General features: G+C 42.3%; 1 protein-coding gene and 1 long non-coding RNA gene across 15 annotated transcripts in view; one reads left to right on the top strand and one right to left on the bottom strand.

The window, feature by feature from the left end:
* The first annotated feature begins 7,375 nt into the window (after positions 1-7,375).
* On the top strand, positions 7,376-9,990 carry LOC144589362 (uncharacterized). The gene is made up of 2 exons (XR_013545453.1): positions 7,376-9,652; positions 9,742-9,990. It is a non-coding gene; the product is annotated as an uncharacterized LOC144589362 (long non-coding RNA).
* Positions 8,753-25,824, bottom strand: part of ZNF385B (zinc finger protein 385B) — a 302,949-nt gene continuing 285,877 nt past the window's right edge. For 12 of the 14 annotated variants that reach the window (XM_078393837.1, XM_072980833.2, XM_072980858.2 and 9 more), the window contains 4 exons: positions 20,926-21,183; positions 14,219-14,397; positions 11,680-11,781; positions 8,753-10,185 (listed from right to left, as the gene is read on the bottom strand). In XM_078393837.1, coding sequence (XP_078249963.1) covers positions 9,952-10,185; positions 11,680-11,781; positions 14,219-14,397; positions 20,926-21,183 — 773 coding nt within the window. In that variant the 3' untranslated portion in view covers positions 8,753-9,951. The remainder of the gene's footprint in view (positions 10,186-11,679; positions 11,782-14,218; positions 14,398-20,925; positions 21,184-25,824) is intronic. The other 2 variants (XM_078393828.1, XM_078393844.1) reach the window with 2 other exon arrangements.

Below are 25,824 nucleotides of genomic sequence, written 5' to 3'. Positions count from 1 at the left end.
GTGGACACAGGCACTGATCCTAAACATGCACAGAGTGAAGCCAAGCATTTATTTCCTGAATCTGGGACCTGGCAGCCTTTCTGGATTTACTGCATGGTCTCTGTAGACTTCTTTCTTTGAGGTGGTTTTGTGATGGCCTTATCAAAGTTGCCAGTTCAAAAGCAGGTTCTCATTAAAAAAAAAAAACAGCAGCAGAATAATACTTCCTTGCCATTTTGTATTTAGGGCCCTGCGCACCACGAACAACATCATGCTTTAACATTATTGTTCCTTGTTCCGTTTTCCCATTCATACTGGTTGAACCAATAATATTTTGGCCAGGTCATGTCTGTTTGCTTCTCCCTTGCTGATTTTGTCCTGGCCCCTGCCAGACTGATGACTGCTAGCGGAAGGTGGGGGGGCACAGGGAGGAATCCCCAAACTCAACAACTTTCCGAGTTGATGAATCTTGAGCCTGGGCAGAAGAAAGAATAAGATGCTGGTTCACTGGGTGGGGTCAATTGCACACAAGCCTGGCTCCACAATTCATTGTACGAGAGGTGGTTTCATGTGAGCAGGATAGTTGAAGAGTCAATAGAGTTGGGAGGTGGGCAGAAATCTTTCGCATCCCTTTCTCTCCATCTCTGCTTCTCCATGAAAAGAGCAGTCCCAAAGGTTTGGAGAGCTTCAGGAACCATCTGGAGGGGGATGCAGAGGAAGTGGAGAGAAAATGGGCGAGGCAGAAGTATCCAAAACACATTTCCTTGCATGACAAGGCCCACCCCCTTGCTTGTACTAAGCATCTTCAGATCCAAGCTCAGTGCTTGTATGGGTCACCCTGAACCATTTAATAAAAAGAAACAGACACACACAGAGAGCAGTTTTTAAAAAATAGAAGTGGACTTTAAAACACTTTGAGGTTGTTGGGTTTTTTTTTTTTTGGCATTTTGGCAGAAAGAGTCATGGTTAGAAGCAATGAGTTTGGATCTGAAGAAATGGCTTGCGCCCAAGCTCTCTAAAAGCATCTCTCTCTGTGAGCCTGCCTGGGCTTTAAGATCATCAGGGGAGGCTTTTCTCTTGGTTCTGTCACCTTCACAGGTGTGCCTGGTGGTGACACGGGAGAGGGCCTTCCCTGTCTCTATGCCTAGACTCTGGAACTCCCTCCCACTGGAGACCAGACCAGCCCCATCTTTGCAGCCCTTCTGAAAGCAGGGGGAAAAAAAACTTTCTCTTCAGACAACCTTTTCTCTAATGACTAGTAGTCTGAAAATGATTTTTAAATAGACTGTTGTGCTCTGTTATTTTAGATGTTTTTAGTATCATTTTTATTTGCTGTTTTTAATATAATACTTGTTTAATTCTCTTTTAATATTTATATATTTACTGTTTTAGCTTTTAAATATTTTCTTTTTAACGATGTAATCCGCCTTGGGTCCTCTTTAAGGAGAAAGGCAGGATAAAAATATTTTAAATAAATATATCTAGGACATGGGAACCAGAATATCTTGTCACACACGGGAATGTGTGTGAGATATTTCTCTCTTCTCTCCACATCCCCACTCCAGACGGTTCCTTCTGGGGTAGAAAACCCGCCTCCTTCAAACCTTCCAACATCACCCACTTCTGCTTTAAAAATATAAAAGAGAATTTTCTCTATCCCAGGAAAAGTTATCCATACTAACATCAAAAGAGTTCTGTGTTAGAGACTATGAAGAGGAAATATTTATCACCAACAGGACACCTTTAGGGTTACATAACAGTCCACAAAACCAAAAGAAGACAACAACCAACACAGGGATTCATTAAAGGCAGGGATCCTAGATAAAAGCCTGCCTTTTGTTTCGTGTATTGTTGACACATTTCTGTTCCTCCTTGTCCCCAAGGAGCTCAGAGTGACGTGAGCAGGAGTTACGGCTCAGGGTAACCTTGGATGGTAGGTCAGGCAGAGGGAGAGGCGATCTGCCTCCGCGCCACCTCCTGCAACCCCAGGACGAGCGACAGGCAGCTCTCGCATGCCTCCTCGGCTCCCTGGGATCTGTGAGATGACTTCAGCTTGAAGACTTGGCCGAAGGCAAACAAAGGAGACACGTTGTGCTTGGCAACTTCTCATTTGGGGATTTAGCCACATTACAGGCTGTGCCTTAACAATGATTTTTCATAGGAAAAAGCAAAGCCGGTGGATTTGAAACCTTGACTGACTTCCAGAGGTTCCCCTTGAAACGTGATCTGTAACGTTCAGAGGTTTTTGCCTCGCCTGGTGTCGGGTTGTGCATTTACTCCCCGACTGGGGAATTCCAGCTCTGAGGGTGGACTCTTCTGGATGTGGTGTAAGCCTGCCATTGCAAGTTTCCAAGACCTCCCTGGCAGGAGCTGCACATTCCTTTTTCTTGACTTATGGGATAAGTTTTTGGACAACAAGAACTGCGGGCCGTTAACTTCGGACAGACAGAAAACAGCTTTTCTGCCACAGGCAGCTGTCGTCTTCCATAAAGAACAACAAAAATAGAGTTGAATTCAAAGATGTTTGATCCTGGAATGGGAAGCTGGGCGTTGCAAGAGAAACATGAGCAATAAACTGAAATAAAGGGTAGCTATGTGGACCGAACAAAATAAAATACAAATGCAAACATAGGCAACACCTTTATAGACCACTAAAAAAAAAAAAAAAACACCCATGAAACAATTCAAAATTAAAGCCACCTGTGGCCCTCCTTGACCTGCAGCCGCAGAGAAAGGGACGCACCCCACCCAGTGGTGGGAGTAGAAACTGCGGGGAAAACCCTTGAGTTTTGACCCAGCAAACCAGGCTTATTTGCATATCGCACCCAATTATAAGATTTTATGTGTTATAGTGTCTTATGGTAACTGCTGGGAGCAGTTCTTAAAGAGCAAGAGAGGGTTAGATCACTTGTGCCTTTGTGTTGGCAAGCTTACCCTGTCAGAGTAAGGGTGGGTTCACCACAATGTCAAGAGAGCTGAAGAGCACAAGGGGGGCTGCCATTAGAAAGGAGGGTGAACAGCAGTTGTTCAAGTTTTCCTTGAAAGATGTTTATGTTATTCTCCAACTTCTGCAATAGAGAATAATAGACTGAGGTGTGGAGCTTTGACATTGTGTCCTTTGAACTGTGATTTATGCTGCTATATCTTAAATTTGGGTATGTAAGTTTGTGGTATGAACTCTTAAAATTACCTCAGATGTCTGAAGTGAATTTACATATTACAACAGCTCCACGGGCTGCAGATCTGTTTGAGGGCACTATTCGCAGAGGGTGTTTACCTATAAAGCCCTAAATGGCCTCCTTTGCCTTTATGATCATCCTCTGATGTTATGTTCCTTAGCTAGAGGCCTTTCTCTCAGTCCCACCACCCTCACAGGTGCATTTGGGGGGGGGTGAGGACCCAGGAGAGGGCCTTCTCTGTGGCTGCTCCCAGACTCTGGAACTCCCTCCCACTGGAGGCCAGGCTGGCCCCGCCTTTGCTGTCCTTCCACAAGCAGGCAAAGACCTTTCTCTTCAGGCTAGCTTTCCCTTAGGGACTGACTGTCCAAGAGGGTTTTCTTTTTTTTCACACTGGATTGTTGTCCTCCTTTGTTTTTAAATTTGTTTTTAGTATTGATTCTATTTACCGTTTTTACTTGTTTAATTCTTTTGAAATATTTGTATACTTATTGTTTTTAGCTTTTAAAAGTTACACTTTTAAAGTTTCAAAATTACACTTTTCTTGCTAACCACAGAACTCACAGTGACTGTGTGGAACTTGCCTGAACATGAGGAAAAGGTCATTGATTAAAATACACTGAAAAATAGTGGCAAACAAATGGAACTATGGTAATGTTTTTCTTGCTTCAATGATTTTTTTAAAAGTACTTATAACATGTGGATTAAGGAAAATGAAAAAGGAGATTAGCTAATTAGCTAATTGCCCTGTTGGCTGTTAGCCTTTTATGGAAATGAATGAAAGATCAGCATTGCAAATTAGGGCTATCTCTGGTATTCAGGATTAGAAGCAGTACCCTACCAGCCACTAGGGAACAACAGTGGGAGAGGCTTGATCTCATGCAGTGCTCGTTTATTTATAATAATAATTATTATTATTTTTATTTTAAATTACACAACCTTTTGAGGGAAAACCTCCCCAAGGTAGTTCACAAGGCAGGAAGCTAAAACAGCAAAATGTAAGATGCTGTTCAGTAAAAAAAGCACAAACCCTTTGAAATAGTCCGTGTAGAAAGAGAATCTGACATACGGCTAAAAGCAGTATGAAACAATCAGGTCTTCTTTCAAGCAGCTGCTTCGAAAGCAGTCAGGGAGAGTTTCATTACCATATTCTAAGCTTACGATTTGGATTTCTCAAACCAAGTCATGTCATTTAATTTTTTGAAAAAAACGATCAGCTTAGTCTGGAGAATGCTGTGAAGATACTGCGTGTCTTCAGTTCTGTGAAAACTTTCAAAAAGTTGTGCTTTCAGACAATCTGGTAAAATAGTCTGAGCAGGGCTGCCGTTGAGTGGGTTCGATAGCTGATTGACAGACCATATCCAGAGGAGGTACACAAGGGTTCCTTGTCATCCCAGAGAGAAGTGACATGTGTCCCATTGGATTTGTCCCGAGCCTGGCATTGTTCAACATCTTCATAAATGGCTTAGATGGAGGAATAGAAGAGATGCTCCTCCAGCCTTCAGATACCAAACCAGTAGCAGGAGCTAATCCACCAGAATTGTCATTGGAGATACGTAAGTTTAGGAGATTATATGGAGAAGGGAGCCAAAACAAACAATACGTCTCAGCAGTTCTGCATTTGAGGTGAAAAATCAGATGCACAAAGAGAGGATAAGTGAAACATGGCTGGACAGCAATATGGACAAAGGTGATCTAGAGCAGGGGTCCCCAACCCCCGGTCTGCAGCCCAGTGATGGTCCGGGCCGCAGAGACAGATCTCCCGCCCCTGCATGCACTCCCCCCCACATGCCCACCTGCATGCATGGCATGCCCACCTGTGCACAAGTGCACCCCGCCCACCTGCAAGCGCACCCCACTCATCCACACATGCACACGAGTGCACCCCACCCTCCCATGAGCATGCCCCACCCATGTGCATGAGCATGCCCCGCCCATCCACACATGCACATGAGCGCACGCCCCCATGAGTGTGCCTCACCCCTCCCATGCACGGACCGCTGCCCCCACAACCGGTCCACAGTTCTGAAAAGGTTGGGGACCAGTGATCTAGAAGTCTTAACAGGTTGCAAGCAAACCATGTGCCAACAGTGTGTGCAGAAGCAAAAAATGACTAATGCAATTCTAGGTTGCTGTATTGAGATCAAGGGAAATCTGTTTTGGACAGACATCATCTGTGACTATGTAGGATCACTTTGAGCACCACAGTTTTCTAGACTGAGATGAAACATATCCAGAGGAAAATATCCAAGATGATAAAGGGTCAGGAAACCAAGCCTGTGAAAAATGATTTAGAGCTTGACATGTTTAGCCTGGAAAAGGGAAGATGGTAACTCTCTTCAAACATCTGAGAATCATGCACATTTTTTGTTAACATTCACGGTTGGATGTAAACTAAGGGATTCAAATTACAGGGGACAAGAGTCTAGCTTAAAATTGGAATAACTTCTTGACGTTAAGATCGTAGTGAAACAGACTATCTTGAAGGATGACAAAATCACCTTCATTTTAAGTTTTTCAGCTGATTTTGGACAACCGTTTGTGAGGAATCTTTTGGCTGTAGGTTTTTCCACGGCAAGAAGGTTGGTTCCTCAGCGTCCTTTCCCACTCTGCAACTACAAGAGACTTGGCTATTGCATAAGGGAGGGGGTTGCAAGATGTTATGGAGAAAGACGTTATGCTCAGAAGGCTCTGCAGTAAAAGATAACGAGGACGGCAAGTAACGCATTGGTTGGAGTCAAAGCAGACACTGGCCAAAATAGCTGTTCAGGATTGGAAACCATGGAGGGAGCTGGCTCATGGAATCGCCAAGGGTTGGCTACTACTGGATGGGTAATTTGATTCCATTCGGGGTGAGGGTGTCACAGGAAAAGGTTTTTCTGTTATGCCTCTCAGCCAATCAGTTTTAACAGCACTGCACATATTAACCTGTGGACTTTCCCTAGGAATTCTGCTGGGCGTCTGGAAAGACAGGTGGATAAAGCAGGCCTTTGGCCCAACCCAGGTAAGTCCCTGAGTGTCTTCTGTGAGCGACACAGGCAAGTCAAAACAATGTTTTTGATATTTTTTAACAGACTAATCCTAATGTTACTTCTGTTCACCTCTGAGAACATTTAGAGGTGGGGATTTTTTTTCCAGGTGTATGGTCCAATGGGTGGTGAGTAGCGTTAGATTCTGTCTGCTTGCTCATTTACCATGGTGGTAGCCCAGTGCCACAGCATTGTAGCTTCTCAGGCTGCACATGTGCAAACCAGTGTTTTTTAAAATAAAATATAATAGTGAGTCAAATTGACCTTTTTTTGTGGATATAAATAATAGTATACTAGTGACATTTATCCTGCAGGTTCAGTCCCACAACTGCAGAATAAATATTGCTCCCAGAATTCCGTAACATCAAAAGGCTGCTTCTAAGAGGAGGGATGGGTTGTCCCAAAAGATAACAGATTTCAATGGCAACATATGGTGTGTTCAGTTGCATCACAGAATCTTGCCAGCATACCAAAATTGCAGGTACAGCTAAGTTTAGATGTTACCAACCTCTGTGTGAGAGGAAGAAAGAGAGCATGTGTGAGCACTAACAATGTCAGAAGGCTTTGATTGTGTGCAAATGAAAGATAATCAGAGTCCTTAAAATAACTTCTTCCTCCAGATAAATGGAACAGACATGCTAGGTGAGGAAAGGTATTTCAGAGTGCCTGCAACATACAAGCTGGACCGAGGGAAATGAGGGAATGATGGTGCACTATCTGTGTTTAGAAATGCAAAGCAGGGAACACTGAATGATTTTTATCACCTCGCTTTGTTGTGATAAGAGGAAAAACATTTAAGAAACTTCTTTGACAAGGCAGCTTAATCTTTTACTTGCACAGAGGTGGCATCTTCTTTATTTTATTTTTACATTTCATATTTTCTTCAACAAAGATATTAACTTCCATCTCAGCTGTGCTTCCATTAACCTCTCCTAAAGATCCTCTCTCGTTCTCTCTCTCTTTAAAATCTATAGGCACTTTGAAATTGTTAATTTATTACAGGTTGGCTGGAGGCAATATATCACTAAAGGATGCTATGAAAGGGGATAAGTGCTTCAAGAGACCTTTCTGATCCAGATGTTCCTGAGCACAGAGAGCATTTTCTTGGCGCTGTTTCACTGAGATAGTACACAGCTGTGGCCCCTGCCTTTTCAGTCAAACAGAGTGGGTAAGTGTATCCTAGGAGCAGAGTGGGTAAGTTTATCTCCTAGTTAGCAAGGATAAGGATAAGCCAAAACAGGTAACAACAGTCCCAAACATCTGGAGGGCCAATAATTCCCTGTGAGAGCAGCTGCTAGACTTCCAAAGCCATGTTCTTCCTTCATCTCCTCCAGTCTGCTGAGTTTCAGCCATCTGCTGAAGTCCCCCTGCTGCTGCTCGCCAGGATGAGCCTTATGCTGAGATGACCTGTGGGCGCAGGCAACGCATCTCATTGTTTCCATAAAGAAATTTAGCAGAATTCCCTCCACCAAAGTGCCTTCTCAGTGGGGAAGAACTGAAAACACACCCAGTTTACCTGCATCCTCTGGGATCCCTCTTGCTGAATCCTATGATCCTGATACTTGTTCAGGATGACTGAAATGTGATCATACAGTCTGAACATTTTTAAAATTGGCCCATTAACTGTAAAATATATTAAAGGCACACGGTCCTATTCCCAAACAGACTTCCTTGAAGTGTATCCCTGGGGCATGAAGTCCTCAATCATGGGGCATATCTGTCTACAACACCAATGGCAGCAGTCAAGATGGTCTACAGCAGGGGCCTCCAAACTTTTCAGCAGGAGGGCCACATCATATATGAGGAGCATATATGATGTGGCCCTCCCGCTGAAAAGTTTGGAGGCCCCTGCTGTAGACCATCTTGACTGCTGCCATTGGTGTTGTCAACATTCAGTCTGCCCTTTTCTGCTTAAAGCTTGGCATCCTTTTTCCTATTGTCAGTGTGGCCATGATATTGTGCAGCAATATTGGGCCATTTCTTAAGTTTTTTTAATCATGCATGCAGAAGCGCATATGTCTGCACTGAAGATTCCATCTCACTGAAAACCCCCTGTAGCTATAAAGAAATCTATGAGGAGTCTTAAGTATCATTAATCAGCTATGTTCAGTTTGCATTAAACCATTAAGCCATTTGCATGGAGTAATTGCGAAAGTTGATTTATGGTCCCAGTGCAGTATGGAAGCTTGGTCTGGCAGAAAGATTTGATGCCTTAAAGAAAGCGAGAGGGGGGTTGTTTTCCTATTCTCTCTAGCGCAGTGATAGCCAGTAATCAAGGTGTCCATGATATTGTGCAGCAATATTGGGCAATTTCTTAGTTTTTTGAATGATACATGCAGAAGCACAATAATCCCACATTCATAAACTAGAGGGTTGTTTTTTTGAAGATTTCATTTGCAATGACAGTATCACCAAGTGACTGTACAGGTATATAGAAGTTTCTAGTGTGTTCCCCCATAACAATGACACTATCAAATATGTTATAACATATTTGATCATAATGTTTCAGGATCACATGCTCATTAAGGACTCTGCAAGAACTCCCTTTCTCATTAATAAACAAATTGCTATTTTCTACATCATTTTATTAAAAATTCGCTTTTAAAAAATACACATATATTTTATTCTTTACAGATTGCAGGTAAACGTGTTTTCAGAGAGCACCCTCATTGTTTCAAACAACAGATGAGGTGCCTTCATCACCATTATGAAATGGAGGCGGGAATAGGAAGGTTAAGACAATTATATATTCTTTAAAGAGAAGAGACAAGTAATTATATTATATATATAATCTTCTGTACATTATTGCATTGGGGAGCCACAAGTAAATGCAGCATCATTATATAGGAAAGTAATTTTAAAATGACTATATATATATATATGAGAATAAATACACTGCACCATTGTCTTGAGAAACAATGAGCTATAGTAAACATATACATGATGGAATTGTTTTTTGATAAAGCTGCTCAACATCAGTAGGGATGGAGGAGAAGAAAAGCAACAACAAACAAAATAAGTTAAATGAAAATGGTACTACAATAAATCTTAGCTATCTGATATATGGCTTTCGTATTCTGAATGTTTCTAAATAAAATGTTAAAGACACAAATCATTTTTTAAAAGAAATGCGTTTAAGACGGTCTGCTTCCAAACATTTCCACAGCAACGAAAATAGTTTAAAATGAAACAAGGGAACAAACTCAAGTCCTACACAAGGTACACTCATATTGAGGCCTAAAATAAGACACAGGCCCTAGCAACAGAAGCACACGGGAAAGAAAACCTCACAGTCTGCTATGGAGATGTCATCGGTCCTCTAACCACTTGTTTTACTTAGCTTTCTTTGTACACCAGAATCTGTCCAGATGGTTTCCAGAGACCTGCGTACATCTACATGAAGGAGGAAGATTCTGGTTTTCAAGTCAGACCAGGAACATATTCCACATTCGTTGCTCTAAAATGCAGGTCATTTGTCCACTTAAAAATAATTGATGTATTTTGTGCACCAGTATTTTCTTCCTGTAAATCACTGACCTGCTTATTTATTTTTTTAGATAAAAGAAAACCTCAAACAGCAACAAATTGATGTCCTCTAGATTGCAGCACCTGCCAACGAAGAATCCCACAGCCTGTTTTCTTGAGGAATGATCAAGCACAGCGCTTTCGAAACCCAGTTGTTTACAAATTATACGGAAAGCTGGTGCACTTCCTTCTGCTTCTTTTCCTAACGGTGGTCCATAGGGACCTTCTGTAGACTGGAAACATCAGTAGGGTGCAAATAGAATAGATGTGGGAGTCGCTCGGATTGGGCCAGGTCCTGCCCGGAGAAGGGCTGTGGGTATTGCGGGAGCCTGAAATAAAGCAGCTGTAGGACGGGTTGGAAGAGTCAAAGTAGTAGATACGGCAGCAGCGGCGGCCGCGGCAGCCGCGGCAAGAGGAGATGAAAGAAAAGCAGGTGTCAAGGGTTTAATCATATCTTTCTGGAACGCAAGTTTTGCCTACGGAATGTAGAAAAAACATTAAATAGTTATTCCCCCAACAACAAAACTTAAAAAATAAAAACCTTCTGATAAATGTTTTCAATTGCAACCCCCTTCTTCTTTTGTTTTTTTTACAGGAAGCGATGAACAACTACTTGGTAACTCACTGCAGTCTTACAAACCAGAGAGCAATTAGCTATTTTGTATTAATAATAAGCTTCTATGTTAAATCAGGATGCCTGCACTTTGCATTGATTAATATGAATTGCCCCATGAAAATGTTACTTACGCCGGAGTTAAAATAATTATTTTGGAAGAGGCAGGGATAGCCTGCCTTGATTGCTATAATTTCTTCATGGGATGTTTGTTTCCTTCTCTGCTTGTGGATACAAGGTTGTACCCTGTCTGTACAACGTAAGAGTGCTCCGGCTGTTCCCAACCGTAACTAAAATTACAGTGTACACAATGTGTAGTGAGATAGAAAGGTATCCTCTGAGGCAATAAAACTTAACTTCTTGTACAATACATGCCTCTAGATGCAAGAGACAAAAGACGTCCAAGTCCTTCAGTGTTCCAAGAACTGTTCCCAAAAGTTCCCCAAATTCACCCTTTGCTCACAGATCCAAATTAAGTGCTTAACTGGGATTTGCACTGAGAGGTGCGCACACCTGCTGTGACTTAAGCTTTCCCACTGTGACACGAGAAAAGCCAGAAGCATTTTTCATTTTATTCTTTGTAATTTTATGCGGGGGTCTTCCCTTTTTGTTCATTTGTTTCTAAAGGTCAGCTGGAATGTTCCAGACTTTAAAATATTTGTCCGTGCCTTTGCAATGAGATGGGTTCAATCTGGCCCCGTTAAAAAATAATGGCCAATGACTTCAATGGGAAGCCTCCCTCTTTTTTTGTGGAACAAACAGACTCTGCCTCTATGTATGCTCAGTAACACAGATACAGGCACGGCACCTTCCAATATTATATCCTGGACTTGGGAAGAAGGATAGGGAGGGAGAAGAAAGGAATTCCATACTGCAAAATGAGGAGGAAACAAGGAGATTTTAAGTACTCCTAATATTTCTGTAGTGTATCTGTAAATCTATCTTTATGGCCAAGAAGATTTATTATTATTATTATTTAAAATCAAGGTCTCTGGAATAGTGTCGGTTTTACAATCTGCAAGGTTCATTGTTAGCACTGGATATTATTATAGGCAGCTTGTTGTGACTGCAAGTATAATACTCTAAAAGGCTCATTTAAAAAGGCAGAGACATATATATGGCCATTATGTTGAGCTACTTCAGCCTGTTTCAAAACAAAACAAAAAAAGGTGTTCTAGTAGACATATTATGGACTCCACTTCAGACAGCTTACTCCTCTAAAGGATATGTTTGCGCTGTTGTGCTGTAATTTTGTGTTGTGGTCTGATAGACTTATATATGGCATGCTCCTAAATTCAATGCATTTGGAAACGCCCACTTGCTACCCAATGTATGCCACAACTCAGTCAATACTTACTGCTAGAATACTTGGACTACGCTGTAGTTTGTTATAAGGACTATATTTTGGTTTTGTTGGCTTTCCTGCAACTCTGTCCTTGTGTCTTCTGCTGGAAATGTGCTGAAATTTTAAAACAAAATGTTCTGTTTAAAAGTTATTATCTGATACCGTAGTTGCTGTGCAATGAGCATGCAAAATAATTTCATTCCCAGGGAGAATAAAATCAATAGAGCTTCAGCAGGAGATTTAGATTTGTTCAGTAAAATCTCTCTAAAACCATGCAATCAAAGGACCCATGATTAGGGTTGTGGGTACAGCCTGTTTGAAAGCTGGAATTTGGAATAATTAAACAAAGCCTGTTCCCGATGAAAAGAAAGCTCTATGAGACTGGGCTGCGTATTTGGGAAAGAGGAAAGACAGGATTTGCTAGCACTGAGTACAGGAATGAGAAATAAGGACCGGTATGGGGAAGGTGGTGAAATTAACCCTGAGATCTACTGCTCTGGATGTGAAGAATACAAAGAAGAAGCCCATCAGAGAATTCATTCACACAGAGTGTTCACCCATGCATCAGTATTGCATCCGGTGTCCACAGAATGTAAGGCTGAAACCTGTGCCAACAAGAGTCAAAACAGGACCAAACCCCTTGCCTCCCAGGGTTTTTTTAACCACCGCTGTGTTGTGGAGGTTTTTGTGGGTTTTTTTGTGTTTTTTTGGACTGACTTGCTCCAGGGCACAATTTGATTGTATGGACAGACCCTAACGGCACACTGATGTGCGCTGATCGATGCACCTGTGGGTGGATGTGATTTGATGAGTCTTCTTTGTGGACAAGTGTGTCTGCTGGTCAGTTCCACCCTTCCAAGCCTTACTGGCGTGCCTGTTTTGTTTTCTTGTAAGAGCAGCTATTCCTTTATTGATTGATTTTTTTAAAGAATTAAAATCGGAAAGCACTGTGGTCTGATCCTGAACATTTGAGAATGGTGGGTGAGTAAAACAAGGAAGGAGAAGGGGAAGGAAAGAGGAGTGAAGTAGGTGGTGAGAGGATGGAGAAGGGGAGTGTGATCTGTGTTACGAGTGGAGACCTCAGGGAGTAATTCCAGATGCGTGGGGGAGAACAGTACCGGCAAGACTCGGTGCATGTCAGGACATCCAGTAACAAATACTCTCCCCATGTGGGGATGCCAATAGCAGCATGATTTATTTAAATCTGCAAGGGGAAAAATATACTAGAATGACCCAGAGCAACTCCAGGGTGACCGTGGACAACACTACCACCATACTGAGGATGAGCCCCAAATGCCTAGCTGTTCTGTTTCCTCCCAAGGGCAAACCATTCCTTGCACAAGGCTGGTTGCACATTTCCTCAGGTATATATCCAAATGCTAATTAAACAGGATTAGTCAACCACTTATACCATCAAGGATTTTATTGGATGGAGCTAATCGTATGAAAATGAAACGTGGCACACTAAAAGGTGGAGTAAGACACATGTGACGAGGCAGAAGGAAAGTGCTGGGAGAGCTTACTGGGCAAACCTCCCCCACCACCACCACCAGTAGACAATATCTGGTGATCTAAAGCAGAAGGGAACTCTTGTCCATATACAGTGGTGCCTCGCTTAACGATTGCTTCGTACAACGAAAAATTCACTTAACGATGGCTTTTTTGGAGCGATCTTGTGCTTCACTTAACGATTTTCCCTATGGGCGATTTTCGCTTAACGATTTAGGGACCATGCTTCACTTAACGATGACAGTTTTAGGTCCCCTTGTTTCGCTTAACGTTTTTTTTTACAGCCCCATTTTTGCTATTTTAAAAATATTCTAAAATGTTTAAAAAATGTTTAAAATGCTTGGAATCGTTAGTGCACCTAATAAAACCTTCGTTAACTTAATTTGGCTTTGTTCTGAGTCTTTTTGAATTTTTTGTGAATTTTTTCCCCCCATTGAAATAGGCTTCAATGCATTTCAATGGGTTTCTCTTAATGTTTTTTCCTATGGGGATTTTCGCTTAAGGATGGTAATCTGTTCCAATTGGAACAGATTATCCGGTTTTCAATGCATCTCTATGGGAAATGGTGTTTCGCTTACCGATGTTTTCACATAGCGATTTTTTTTGGAACCAATTAAAATCGTTAAGCGAGGCACCACTGTATTTAAGGAGGGAGAGGCTGTGTTTGGAGACCAAGGGAAGGGGGAGAAGCACAGCCTGCATTAAGCAAGTGAACCGTTGTTGACTGAACAGCCGCTCTTGGCATGGGTGCCAGGTTGCTGAACTTTACAAGCGATGACTGTTCCAGTCAGCAAATGTAGTTCCTGACATCAGCAAATTCTGTCCAAATACTTTCAGATTTGTTCCAGAGCAGCGCTGAGATCTACTTGTCCCCTCGTTTAAAAGCAAAACCTGGAAGTTAGGGTTCTGGGCCGGGCAACACATTTTTACACATCCTAACCACATTTACACGTGCATTGTTAACAACGTGCAAGAGTAGACAAGGAATGTGAACTTGGCAATTGGTATACCGAAGAAGTGATTCCTGATGTAGGCAGCACACCTGTTTAAGCTGAATTTCTGAATTGACGTGGACGTCACAGATCTCGCAATGAAACGTTTTGTTTTGCAGTCCTGAGCCGGTCGTATTGCTGTGGGTCTTCAGTCTCGATCCAGGTCTAGGATAAGACTTAATTGGGCCAGCACCATTCCGAGCTTCAACCATGGTCTTGTGCTTAGAACCTGAGGAACAGAATTGCAGACGAGTCAAAAGACGGTTAACCCTTTAAAATAAGAGGACTCCAGTTTTCAGCCATTCTCTTGGCTTTCAAATACACGGTGAATATGAAGCCAACATTTGTTTCTTCATGTCGGATCTTGGGCTATTCTCAGCCGGCGCCTTCTAGAAATATTTATTTATTTATTTATTTATTTATTTATTTATTTATTTATTTATTTATTTATTTATTTATTTATTTATATCCCGCCTATCTAGTCCCTCAGGACCACTCTAGGCGGCTTACAACAGACATATAACAATATAACTAAAACAATTTTAAATAAAGGGAAAAACATTAAACAAGATGGGGCAAACACTAAGAGAGGAGAAAAGGGGAAATCAGGAATTAGCTGAGGGGAAGGCCTGCTGAAACATCAATGTTTTTAATTGCTTTTTGAAAATACCCAGCGAGGGAGCCACGTGAATGTCAGGGGGAAGGTTGTTCCAGAGGCGAGGAGCCACCGCCGAGAAGGCCCGATTTCTTGTCTTTTCTTTCCGGGCCTCCCTTGGCGTTAGGCTCCTCAGCCTCACCTCCTGACTCACGTTGTTCTGTTCTTAGGGCACCAGTTTGGGACGGGGTATGTGTGTTTATCCTAATTCTTGTTTCTTACATTGTTATAACAATGGTTAATAGTTCTCAAAGAGCTTAACCTGAAAATATCATTTCCTCACACTAGGGGGCAAAGGTTGGAAGGCTCCGCCCAGGGAGTTCTGGAAGCTGTAGTCTGTAAACAAGCCATGTTCTGAGTATGTGAGCCATTTCAATTCACAGAGTGGTGAAATTTTTTCAGCGACATGCCTCTGGCATTTCGGTCCCCTTCTCTTACACATCATCCACTGCTCTAACCAAAGGGCATGTGGTGACCTCTCCTCTCCAAGACAACCCACCCTGGCAGGAGGAAAAGGTTTCTTTTAAGGTTAATGCTGCTGATCTGAGAAAGAATGTTGTCCTCACTAAATTGCTTCTTGCTCTGAGAGCCTTTCCTGCCATTTCCCATCTCTTTTCACATCAGCACAAAGGAGAAGGGAAAATAACAGAGAACCATGTTCTTTCTCTGTACTACAAATGAAAGAGCAAGAGATACCTTTACACTGAAGGCCAAAAAATATCATCAGTGTGCCATGAGAAGCCCAAAGGAAGCACAAAACCACTTCTGTTGTGGAAAGATAAGACAGAGGACGCTCATTAAGCTAAAACTTCCACAACATAGAGAGGTAAATAAGGGAATGGCACAAAAAAAAAGCCTGAAAAGAAGCATGGAAATATATATTATAAGGCAAACAGGGAAAGCCCGCAACTGTGTTTGGCTACTAAATCTAACATGGCAATCAGAAAGGTATTGGGAGAAAGAATCAGCGGTGGGGTTGGTGCGTGCGCAACCCTATCCTCCACCTGCCAGTTCTCCTCTACTAACCTCCCACTTGCCAATACAGTGGTGCCCCGCATGGCGAGGTTAATCCGTTCCGGATTAACCCTCGCTATGAGGAAACATCGCTAAACGGGACGCAAAATGCCACTGGAATGCATTAAACTTAGTTTAATGCGTTCCAATGGCTTCTATACTCACCGTTAAGTGAAGTTTCCTCATAGCACTGCCATTTTTGCGCCCTCGGTAAGCGAGGGCAGGGCGCGCAAATGGTTGCGGTGGCCATTTTGGGTCATCCGGCGGCCATTTTGGAGCCGCTGAACAGCTGATTTCCTGGCGTTGCAATGTGAAGATCGGTAAGCAAAACGCTTACCGATCTTCGCAATGCGAGTTTTGGCCATAGAGGCCATCGGTAAGCGATCGCATTAGCGATCTCAAAAAAGAGATTGCTATGCGATTTCTTCTTTATACGGTGCACTCGTTAAGCGAGGCACCACTGTATTCCCCATTTGTTGCGTGCGTAGTTCCCAGACTCAAAATAAGTTCTTACAGGAAAGTAAAATATCTGAGGGCTCAATCTCATGTGAAAGATCCCCAGTCATACTGATTCTTTTCATCCTTCTGTTGTACCAATACATTTTTCCAGCAGTCACGTGGTATATTTATTTATTTATTTATTTATTTATTTATTTATTTATTTATTTATTTATTTATTTATTTATTTATTATCCTGCCTATTTGGTCAACATATATATTGGTGGGAGTGTTTACATTATTTTGATATCCCTTTAAAACCATTAAAAAAAATTTATACAGCCAACCTTAATGGTACCCAACAAAACTTCTTCGATATTGAGACTTGCTTAAGAAAGACAGGGTGTTAAAGACTAGAGAGGAGCCAGAGGAACAGAAAGTGTTCCAAGATTGGTGGATGAGATTACTATTAGACTTGAGATATGTAAAAGATAAACTAATGGACTTTTATGAAGAACAAACGACATTTGATAAACTACTGCTATGGACAAGTGATAAAATAATTAAATAAATGTATGAATATCTCTTAAATATGAAAATGGAAGATGAAGTGGTGAAAGACTATGATAAAATGGGCACAAAAGACTGTATGATAAAATAGGCACAAAACATAATATTGATTTAGAACATTGAACACACATTTGGCAGAATAATATTAAGCTTACAAAATCAGTAAATTTCAAAGAAAATATATACAAGATGTTTTATAGATGGCATATGACTCCAGCAAAACTTAAAATGTATGAAAATGTTTCTAACAAGTTTTGAAAATGTAAAATACAAGAGCTTATTGTATTTTTCTGTGTATAAGGCAATACTTTTGTCTAAAATATCTAGATTAAAAATTGAGGGTCATCTTAGACACGAAAGTGCTGTATCATGATTAGTTTTGGATACACTTTACTGATATACATGTGTGCACCCAACGCCGGGAGGCTGAGCCTGGCCGGGATGGTCCGGCCACTCACCTCCTGGCTGCGGCGGCAGCAGCAGGGACCCAGCGCTGGGAGGCTGAGCTGGCCAGGGTAGTCCAGCTGTGTGCCCTGGCCTTGCCCTCTGCCATGACCGACCCTGCCGGGGAGTGAGTGTGATCAGAGGAGGCTTCGGACTGGTAAATTAAGCTGCTGCTTTTTGCTTTTTAAAAACTGTTCTGGATGGCTTTTGCAGGGTGGGTTTGGGCTGGGGGAGTTATGTTTCTATGCTGTGTTGTTTTGTTTTTTGGTGATTTTTTTTTTTTTTTTTGCAGTCCCAGCGTGGGAATTGCTCTAATGTTTATTTTTGGGTTTGTTTGGCTTTTGCAGCCCCAGCACGTTCCTATGGGGCTTGAAGTGTTTTATTTTATTTTAATTTTTTTGGTATTTTTAAAAAAGGTTGGAACAGATTAATCGCGTTCCCATGCATTCCTATGGGAAATGGTGCTTCGACTTATGACCATCCTGAGTTACGTCCATCTTCTGGAATGGATTATGGTCGTAAGTCAAGGCATCACTGTAACTATATCTGGATGAGGAACAGCTTCTCTGTTGAGGTTTACATTTTCCCTGGCAGGGGAAGACCAGAGACAACAGCTGGCAGACTCACTCCATTCCTCCCTTCTCTCTCTCTCTCTCTCTCCTCCTGTTCTTTCTCCTGCCAAGTGGGCTGTCAAGGGAATAACAAATTGATTTTGCAAGTGGTGAAAATTGACACTCTGGTTTCCCATCTCTGAACTTCTTATTCTCTTTATTAAAACTGCATAGAAAAGGATCTTAGCGCAATCATATGTAGATTTTTATCACTGGGCAATGCATCACTGATGTAAAATGGGCAAAAGACCCAAAAAGAGCAAAAGGCAAAAGATGTAAACAAATGGAAAGAAGGGGCAAACCTAGTTGGAAAATATGGAAACTGGGGAAGATAGTCCAGAAAGGACAAGGAACAGGCCTTGCGGACCACAGGATTACACGAGGTGTAAAAGGGGATACCTTTTATAGAGCCACTTAAAAAAAGTCAATAAGTAGCAAGCTTTCATGGATGCAATCCACTTCCTCACGCTAAGCACACCTCCCTTTATGGATAGTGCAGAAAAACTGTAGACAACAGTCCAAAATTGATGACCCATGCCTGTGATAGACAATCTTGAGGCTGGGCCTCCTATGTCTCTGCAGCAAGACTTGGAACATTTGTATCCTTCCTCTTGAGACCAAAAGGCTGCCAATTACCCTGTGATTCTGCCCCCCACTCCCCACATCTTGCTTGCTTGAGACATAAAGTTTCTTTTAGATGTGGGCAAAGATATGACAAAGACTGACCAGCTTCTGTCACAAGTGTGGGAGACTTGAAAACCACTCTTTTACAACAGAATCATTACAAATCAAAAATACAGAGGCAAACAGCTGAGATAAAATTTATATGCATGGTGGACACCCATAGAAATGGACTGAGTATCATCCCAAGGCTCCAAGGTAGAAGCTGTTACTATTCCCTACATTAACACATGGGGTTCCTCTGCTATCTTCTTTCACCTTTATATTTACTATTCTCTTTTTCTTTCCTCTTGAGATTCCCAATCTTCAACTGCCATCCACCCCACCCTTCTCTCTTCTCTCTCCCCTCTCATCTTTGCCCAGGCCTGGTGTCGGTTTTCTGTCTCCTGAGAACACCACAAGCCATAAATTACTGCATATAAATGTAACATAAATCAAGAGCCAATGAATATTTAGTATGAAACTGATATCTCATTCAACATTTCATTCTGTTTCCATATGTCTGATGAAGTGGGTGTGTCCATGAAAGCTCACATTAAAATATAATAGTCTTTAAGATGCCACATGTTTTTCGTCATGTTTTATTTTGTTTTTTTAATTTTGCCTGATACGTTAACACAAGTCAGAGGTTATACAGTGGTGCCCCGCATAGCGACGATAATCCATGCAGCAAAAATCGTCGCTATACGGATTTGTCGCTACGCGGAACAAAGAAGCCCATAGGAATGCATTAAAACACGTTTAATGCGTTCCTATGGGCAAAAAAACTCACCATTCTGCGAAAATCCTCCATGCGGCCGCCATTTTCGCTGCCCGGTAAGTGAAGAATCCCGGCAAAAACACAGCGGGCGGCCATTTTATTTACCCAGCGGCCATTTTAGAACTGCCGATCAGCTGTTAAAAAACCCATCACTATGCGAAAATCGGTAAGCGAAATGCTTACTGATCATCGCAAAGCGATGTTTTACCATTAGAAACATCGCAATGCGATTGCTTTTGCGATCGCAAAAAACACATCGCTATGTGGATTCGTCGTTAAACGAATCGCTCGTTATGTGGGGCACCACTGTAATTTGGTTCGTTCACCAGGCAGAAGCAGCCAATTGTGCCAAATTAAAAGTCAGATTAATGTTTTTACCTGGTGAACATAAGGAGGCATTTCTTCATACTCTGGTCACTTCTGGTTGACATGGTTTTGTGATACAATGGTTACAATCAGGCAACAAGACCAGGTAATTAGGAGCTCCAGAATGTAAGGGTAAATTCACATGGGGAAATTTTCAGAAGCATCCCTACTTGAAAATCTCCTTACTCTGTTGACTGCCCCATGTGTGCCAGTAGACATTAGAGTGCTCATGCATCCTACTTTGCTGATAGCAGTACTCTTTCCGAAGATATTCTCAGTTTAAAGGGTTGCCTAGTGCAAGTCTGGGTCAAACAGAAGGGCTGAAATCTTGTTGCTAACCTTAGTAAGTCACAACTAGAGTAGGTCCATTGATTCAGTGGGGATTTTGGTGACACAACTTCTACTCCTACTCTAGTTGTGACTTATTACACTAATCAGCAGGATTTGTCATAAGAAATGAGAGCCTTGAGGGAACCTTGTGGTTGTCCATGAACCTTCAGGCCCTGGATAGCAGACTGAATAGAAAGACCGACCAGGGAAACCAGTGGTCTCCTGGTAAGATGATCTGTATTTCTATTTAAATTCTGATAATTATTTCTAAATTTGCAATTATACATACAAATTAGCTCATGCTAATTTTATGCAAAATGTGATTTTTTTTGGCTCTCTCTCTCTCTCTCTCTCTCTCTCTCTCTCATTGCAGAAGGCTAATGCATGTATCCTTTTTGGAATGCCACCCCACCTGGTACAGGCATATAAGGCCTTACATGAGAAAAGGAAAAGCACAATTTGTAAGAAGTTTATTATTGTGGGACCTGGAAGACCTTCTATTCTGTTACTGAATGAGTAAAAATTACCTTCTAAATGTGTGTTCTGTTGCAGTATTTCCTCCAGTAAGGGAATATACTGGATACAGGAGAAATCATTAATTTGGGCAACGAAAATATTCATGGAAAATGGCCAAACTGATGTAATAGATATTAGAGGATTAAAAGCTTTAATAAAAGAATAGATTTTATGCTTTCTGTGTTGTCTCTAAGCAGGAACCTGGTAATTACCATTGTATATTTTCAATAAATGAAACATCCTTTCTTTTTTTCAGAAGGGAAAAACCTCCACACTGGATTGATGAAGAGTTGCATAGATCGCTATGTCTAAATGCCACACGCTTTCAAAAATATACAGTTATGCATTCAGTTCATCCTGGCAGATACTCACCAGTGTTATGTGCTTCTAGCTGTGACAGGGAGTTCACAGCAACTTTGCATAAAGAACAATAAAGCAAGTTTTTGGCTTTCTCTTCCTCTGATTCCAAAATGGCATGGGGTGTTCCATTTGTACGACTGGAGGAAGCTGATGATGACCGTGTTGCTGTGGTTGTGACAGCTTCTGTTGTTACACACTCAGCTATAAAAGTGACCCCTTCAGTATTTGGAAGCTGACCAGAGTCGTTAGCTTTCAGCTTTGCTCTGTCTTCTGAGAGAGAGAGAGAGAGAGAGAGAGAGAGAGAGAGAGAGAGAGAGAGAGAGAGAGATTATTTGTTAATCATCCTTAATTCTGATTATATCAATTTGCGTCTAAAATAAAGCTTGGAAAAGTTTTTAGACAACTCTCAGAATTTCCCAGCCATTGAGTAGTCCAGGATACCAATTATTTAGTTTATCTTTGTTCATGTTCTGCAGTATGAACAGCAAATGAACTCAAGGATGAAATAAGTTGAAAATGTTTTTTTCCCCAAAGCTTGTGTGTGTTTGCACCTTGGAAAACTAACCGTATTAACATAGTTCATTTTAGTTCCAAGTTTGGTGGAACACTGGGAGGGGCTCCCAAGCAGTCCCAGGGGTCAGTCAGTCAGTCAGTCTGTTCCCTGTGCCTTCCATCCCAACCACTCTGCAGGTGATCTCCCCAGAGTGATCTTATCCTTGGAAGGTGGCTATACTATCCCCTGTGAAGCTGTCAAGTGTGCCTGAGATGCCGATCCAAGCGGAGAAGGAGAAGATGTCAGGAGGGGCTTACCCAGAGAGTCTGCAGGGCAGGGAACCTTCTGGAAAGAATGAGACTCAGGGGGAGGAGTTAGGGTCTGAAGAGTCTAGAAGGAAGATCCTAAGGGTATAAAAAGGGAGGGAGAAGGAAGTAAGGGGGGAGCAGGTTGTACAGGAGGAGGGAAGAATCGAAGAATTCCCGGTGAAAGGGAGACCCGAGTGGAGGGCCTGGAATGGCCCTAACCCTGACCCACCCAAGGGAGCACTGCAAGCCTTAAGCTTCAGCTGGCCCTGGGGTGCTATAAACGCAGAGGAGGCAGAGCCTGACCAGATGAACCCCATCCCCACCCAGTTGCAATGCTAGAGGAGGCAGAGGCAATTCAACCACCTCCAGCCGTTGGAAGCAGAGATGTGGGCCTTTCAGGACACAACCGCCTCCTCTCCGTGCAGAGGACAGAGGCGGGGGCAATTCTAAGTCCGCAGAGATGATGAGGGTGAGGGTGAAGCAAGGGCTCCCCATCTTTGGACTGAAGAACTGCTCAGAACTGAACTGGCTGCTGTGGGCTGAAGGAAGACATGGGCCTATAAAGTTGGTTTGCTTGTTATCTCATTGGTTTGGTTATTAAAGTTTATATTGCAACAGAAATGTTGACTCTGACCAGTGTGTCTGGGCTTGTGGGCTCCTCTGATGCCTCCCCCCCCCAGGAGAACTTGAGGGGCACATACAGAGACACAATTGACAGTAACCACAGGGAGAACACACAAAACCCTCTGGAGCCCTCTATCCTGGAAGGAAAAGACAACCAGCACCCCAGTAATGAACGCTGACATTCTCGTTCATGGAACCCAGCCCCAAGAACATATCGGTTTGTTGTTTCTAATGAAGTGAACAGAAAATGATTTGCAGAAAAATGGCAGTAGGGAAAACTGGGCCTTCCTTTTTTTGTGTTAAGCAGGGGAAAATATTGTTATATTGGACCAAACAAAGTTTTATTTTAAAAAGAAAGGAGGAGGGAAGGAAGCAGTTGCTGAGAGTGGCTGGCGCCCTGTTAAACTGCATGGGGGAACCATTCAAGATGGAGGGCCTTTTCCAAAGGTAAAAACCTGAAAGGTGGCAGGTGGGGCATAAACAGCAACATGTTATAAACATTTAACAGAGGCAGCTGCACCTGCCAGGCCATAATATTAATCGCGACCCGACTGCTAGGTGTAGCAAGGAGTAACAGAATGCGTTCATTTTCGGTACTGACATTCCAGGATCTGTACTAGAAGGGGCATTAACTGACACATGCACAGTTTTCATTAACATGGTACACTGGGAGATGTTTCCAATGGACACCCTGAACAACTTATTACAGTACAGTACAGTGGTGCCCCGCATAGCGAGGTTAATCCGTTCTGGATTAACCCTCGCTATGCGGAATCGTTGCTAAACGGGTAGGGAAAACGTATTGAAACGCATTAAACTTAGTTTAATGCGTTCCAATACCTTGCTTACTTACCCGTTCAGCGAGAATTCCCCTTGCCGGCAGCCATTTTCGCGCCCTCGCTAAGCGAGGGCAGGGTGTGAAAACGGCTGCCAGCAGCCATTTCCGGGCTTCCGGCAGCCATTTTGGAGCCGCCGAACAGCTGTTTGGCGGCTCCAAAATGGCCGCCGCAACACCCGATCTTCGCAATGCGGGTTTTCCCCATTGCGAAGATCGGGTATGTTTCCGTATAGCGATCCCGAAAAAGGGATCGCTATACAGAAACATCGCTATACGGTGCACTCGCTAAGCGAGGCACCACTGTATGTGCGAACTCTTGCCAAAGGAAGTAAAATTCCATTACCATCAATGTGGCTTTCTTTAGCCCTGCTGGACAGAGAACTAGGCCAGGAGGATGAATACACCTATTTCTGCAGGCCGTGACTTCCTCCACAAATACAGGAACTTATTTCACAGACTTTTTAACATTATATAATAGACAGATAACAATAAAGCCAGTCTTGATATAACACATGTAGTAAATTGATGCACAGCAGTTTCTCCTTTCAGGAAATGCTCCAATTGTTTTATTCATCTAATACTTTTGTTAGATTTCACATAACTGCCCTCCAAGAGCTCCTATCAAAATAACTCAGAAAGATAAATCATAAATATATAATTATTTATTTGTTAAACTTACACCCAACTGCCCCCCGCCCCCCCGGAGAGCTTAATAAATACTATTTTAATCCTCAGAACCCCTGTAAATTAGGGTAAGCTGGCCCAAGGCAATCCATTCAGGTATACTCTTGAGTGAGAATGGAACATGGGTCTCCTCATTCCTAGTCGGTCACCCTGATCACCATTTCACTGACTGTGATATGCAAGACCACACTGTGTTAGTGTACTGGCGAAGGAACAGAGCTGTAAATCAGACAATTCTCAGGTTCAATTATGCTTTCGTTCATTGTTTGCCTTTGACAAATCAATATCCTCTCTGCCTGATTTACGGGGTTATTGTAAAACAGGGGTGTGAAACTTCAAGAGGTCCAGCAGTATATATAGCTACACCTGCTCCTTGGAGAGCCATACCTGCTCCTGGATCCTAACTCATTCCCCCCCCCCAAAAAAATAATTAAAAAATTAACTGAAAAAGCTCTCTTGCAACTTCTTGCTGAAATATAGCAATTTTACAGTCTTAGGCTACTCCTGAGCCTGTATCTCATTTTGAAAGGGGGGGGGGAAGGTTCCCTAAAGACTCTCCAACGTGGGAGAAAAAATTTTTTAAAGAGGAAATTGGACAACCATCTGTCAGATCTAATTTGATTTGGATTCCTGCCTTGAGCAGGGGGTTAGACTCGATGTCCTTATAACCCCCTTCCAGCTCAATTATCCTATGATTTTATGATTCTGTATAAATAGGTGCCTCCAAGAGCACTTTTACATGACAGTTAATTTTTACTTTCAACCCTATGTATATTCCCCTTGTTAACCTCATCCCTGTCCTCCCCTCCTTCTGTTTCTTCTACTTGAATCCAGCTTTGGATGGCAAATTCACAGAATTGTGTTTTTACATATTATTCTGGAACATTCACACTGACACACTGAACAAAGAAACAAATAGTTCCTCGTTATTATTTTTTTTGAAAAGCAAAGCTATACAGCAGGTGCAATCAACAGACAGTGAACTTGCAATGAATGAATAAGCTGTTATCATATTGTCAGATGCAGAGATTTGAAGAGCAATCATGACAGCTCAATAAGAATTCTTAACAAAGAAGCGAACATAATCACACACACACAGGTACACTAATACACACACACACTCATTATGGCACTCAGTTATTGACAGGACTGAAGGACTGTTTCTATTCTTCAGGATCATGACTGTGCAGGAGAAATAAGGTGTCATCTACATCCCTTGTTCTACGTGTTTACCATTCCTGTGTCAACATGCAGAATAAAACAGATGGTTACTAGATGAGTTGTCTTTCTTTTGTCATGTTTGAGCTCTGGAGTGTAGGAAAATCACTGCATGGTATGGGGTGAAAATCAAAACAGGAAATCTGAGAGACGGATAGTTATTCTTATGCTCTGGGCTACTGAACTTGGATCTGAAGACCTGCTTGAATAAAAAGTTCTTTTCTTGCCTCCATTGATAAGAGTTCCATGCGGTGGAAGCCATGCAGTGGCTGCCACACCTTGTCTTTACAGACAAGTTTGAACAGTGGGACCAGGTCTGTCAATAGGTTTGCCATCCTACAAAAGAGATACTGTATATAGACTTGTAAGCTTTCTGTAGACAGCAGCTACTAGCATCTTTCTCAAGAATGCACTGTAGTCTCCGTTTATTCTTTGAATAAAGCTTGCTGCATAAAGCTTCAGCAAGGGTGGGAATCCTAATTCTGCTATGAACACCAGCACTGTAGAGAAGGTAAGAACTCTGATAATAAAAGGCCCTTCTCAGCATGTTCTGTCTCCTTCACTCTGCTGTAATTCAGGAAGATCTAACACTGCACTTGTCCTCATTACACAAAGAGCAGTGGAAAAGATTTAGATTTTCCTCCCAGTGGACTACAGTGCTGCCTCCACTTACGACCATAATCCGTTCCAGAAGATGGATGTAACTCAAAATGGTTGTAAGTCGAAGCACCATTTCCCATAGGAAT

The sequence above is a fragment of the Pogona vitticeps genome, chromosome 1 (genome assembly GCF_051106095.1).
Source record: "Pogona vitticeps strain Pit_001003342236 chromosome 1, PviZW2.1, whole genome shotgun sequence".
NCBI lineage: Eukaryota > Metazoa > Chordata > Lepidosauria > Squamata > Agamidae > Pogona > Pogona vitticeps.
The sequence above is the reverse complement of the archived record's forward strand: the minus strand, read 5'-3'. Positions and strand labels throughout refer to the sequence as shown.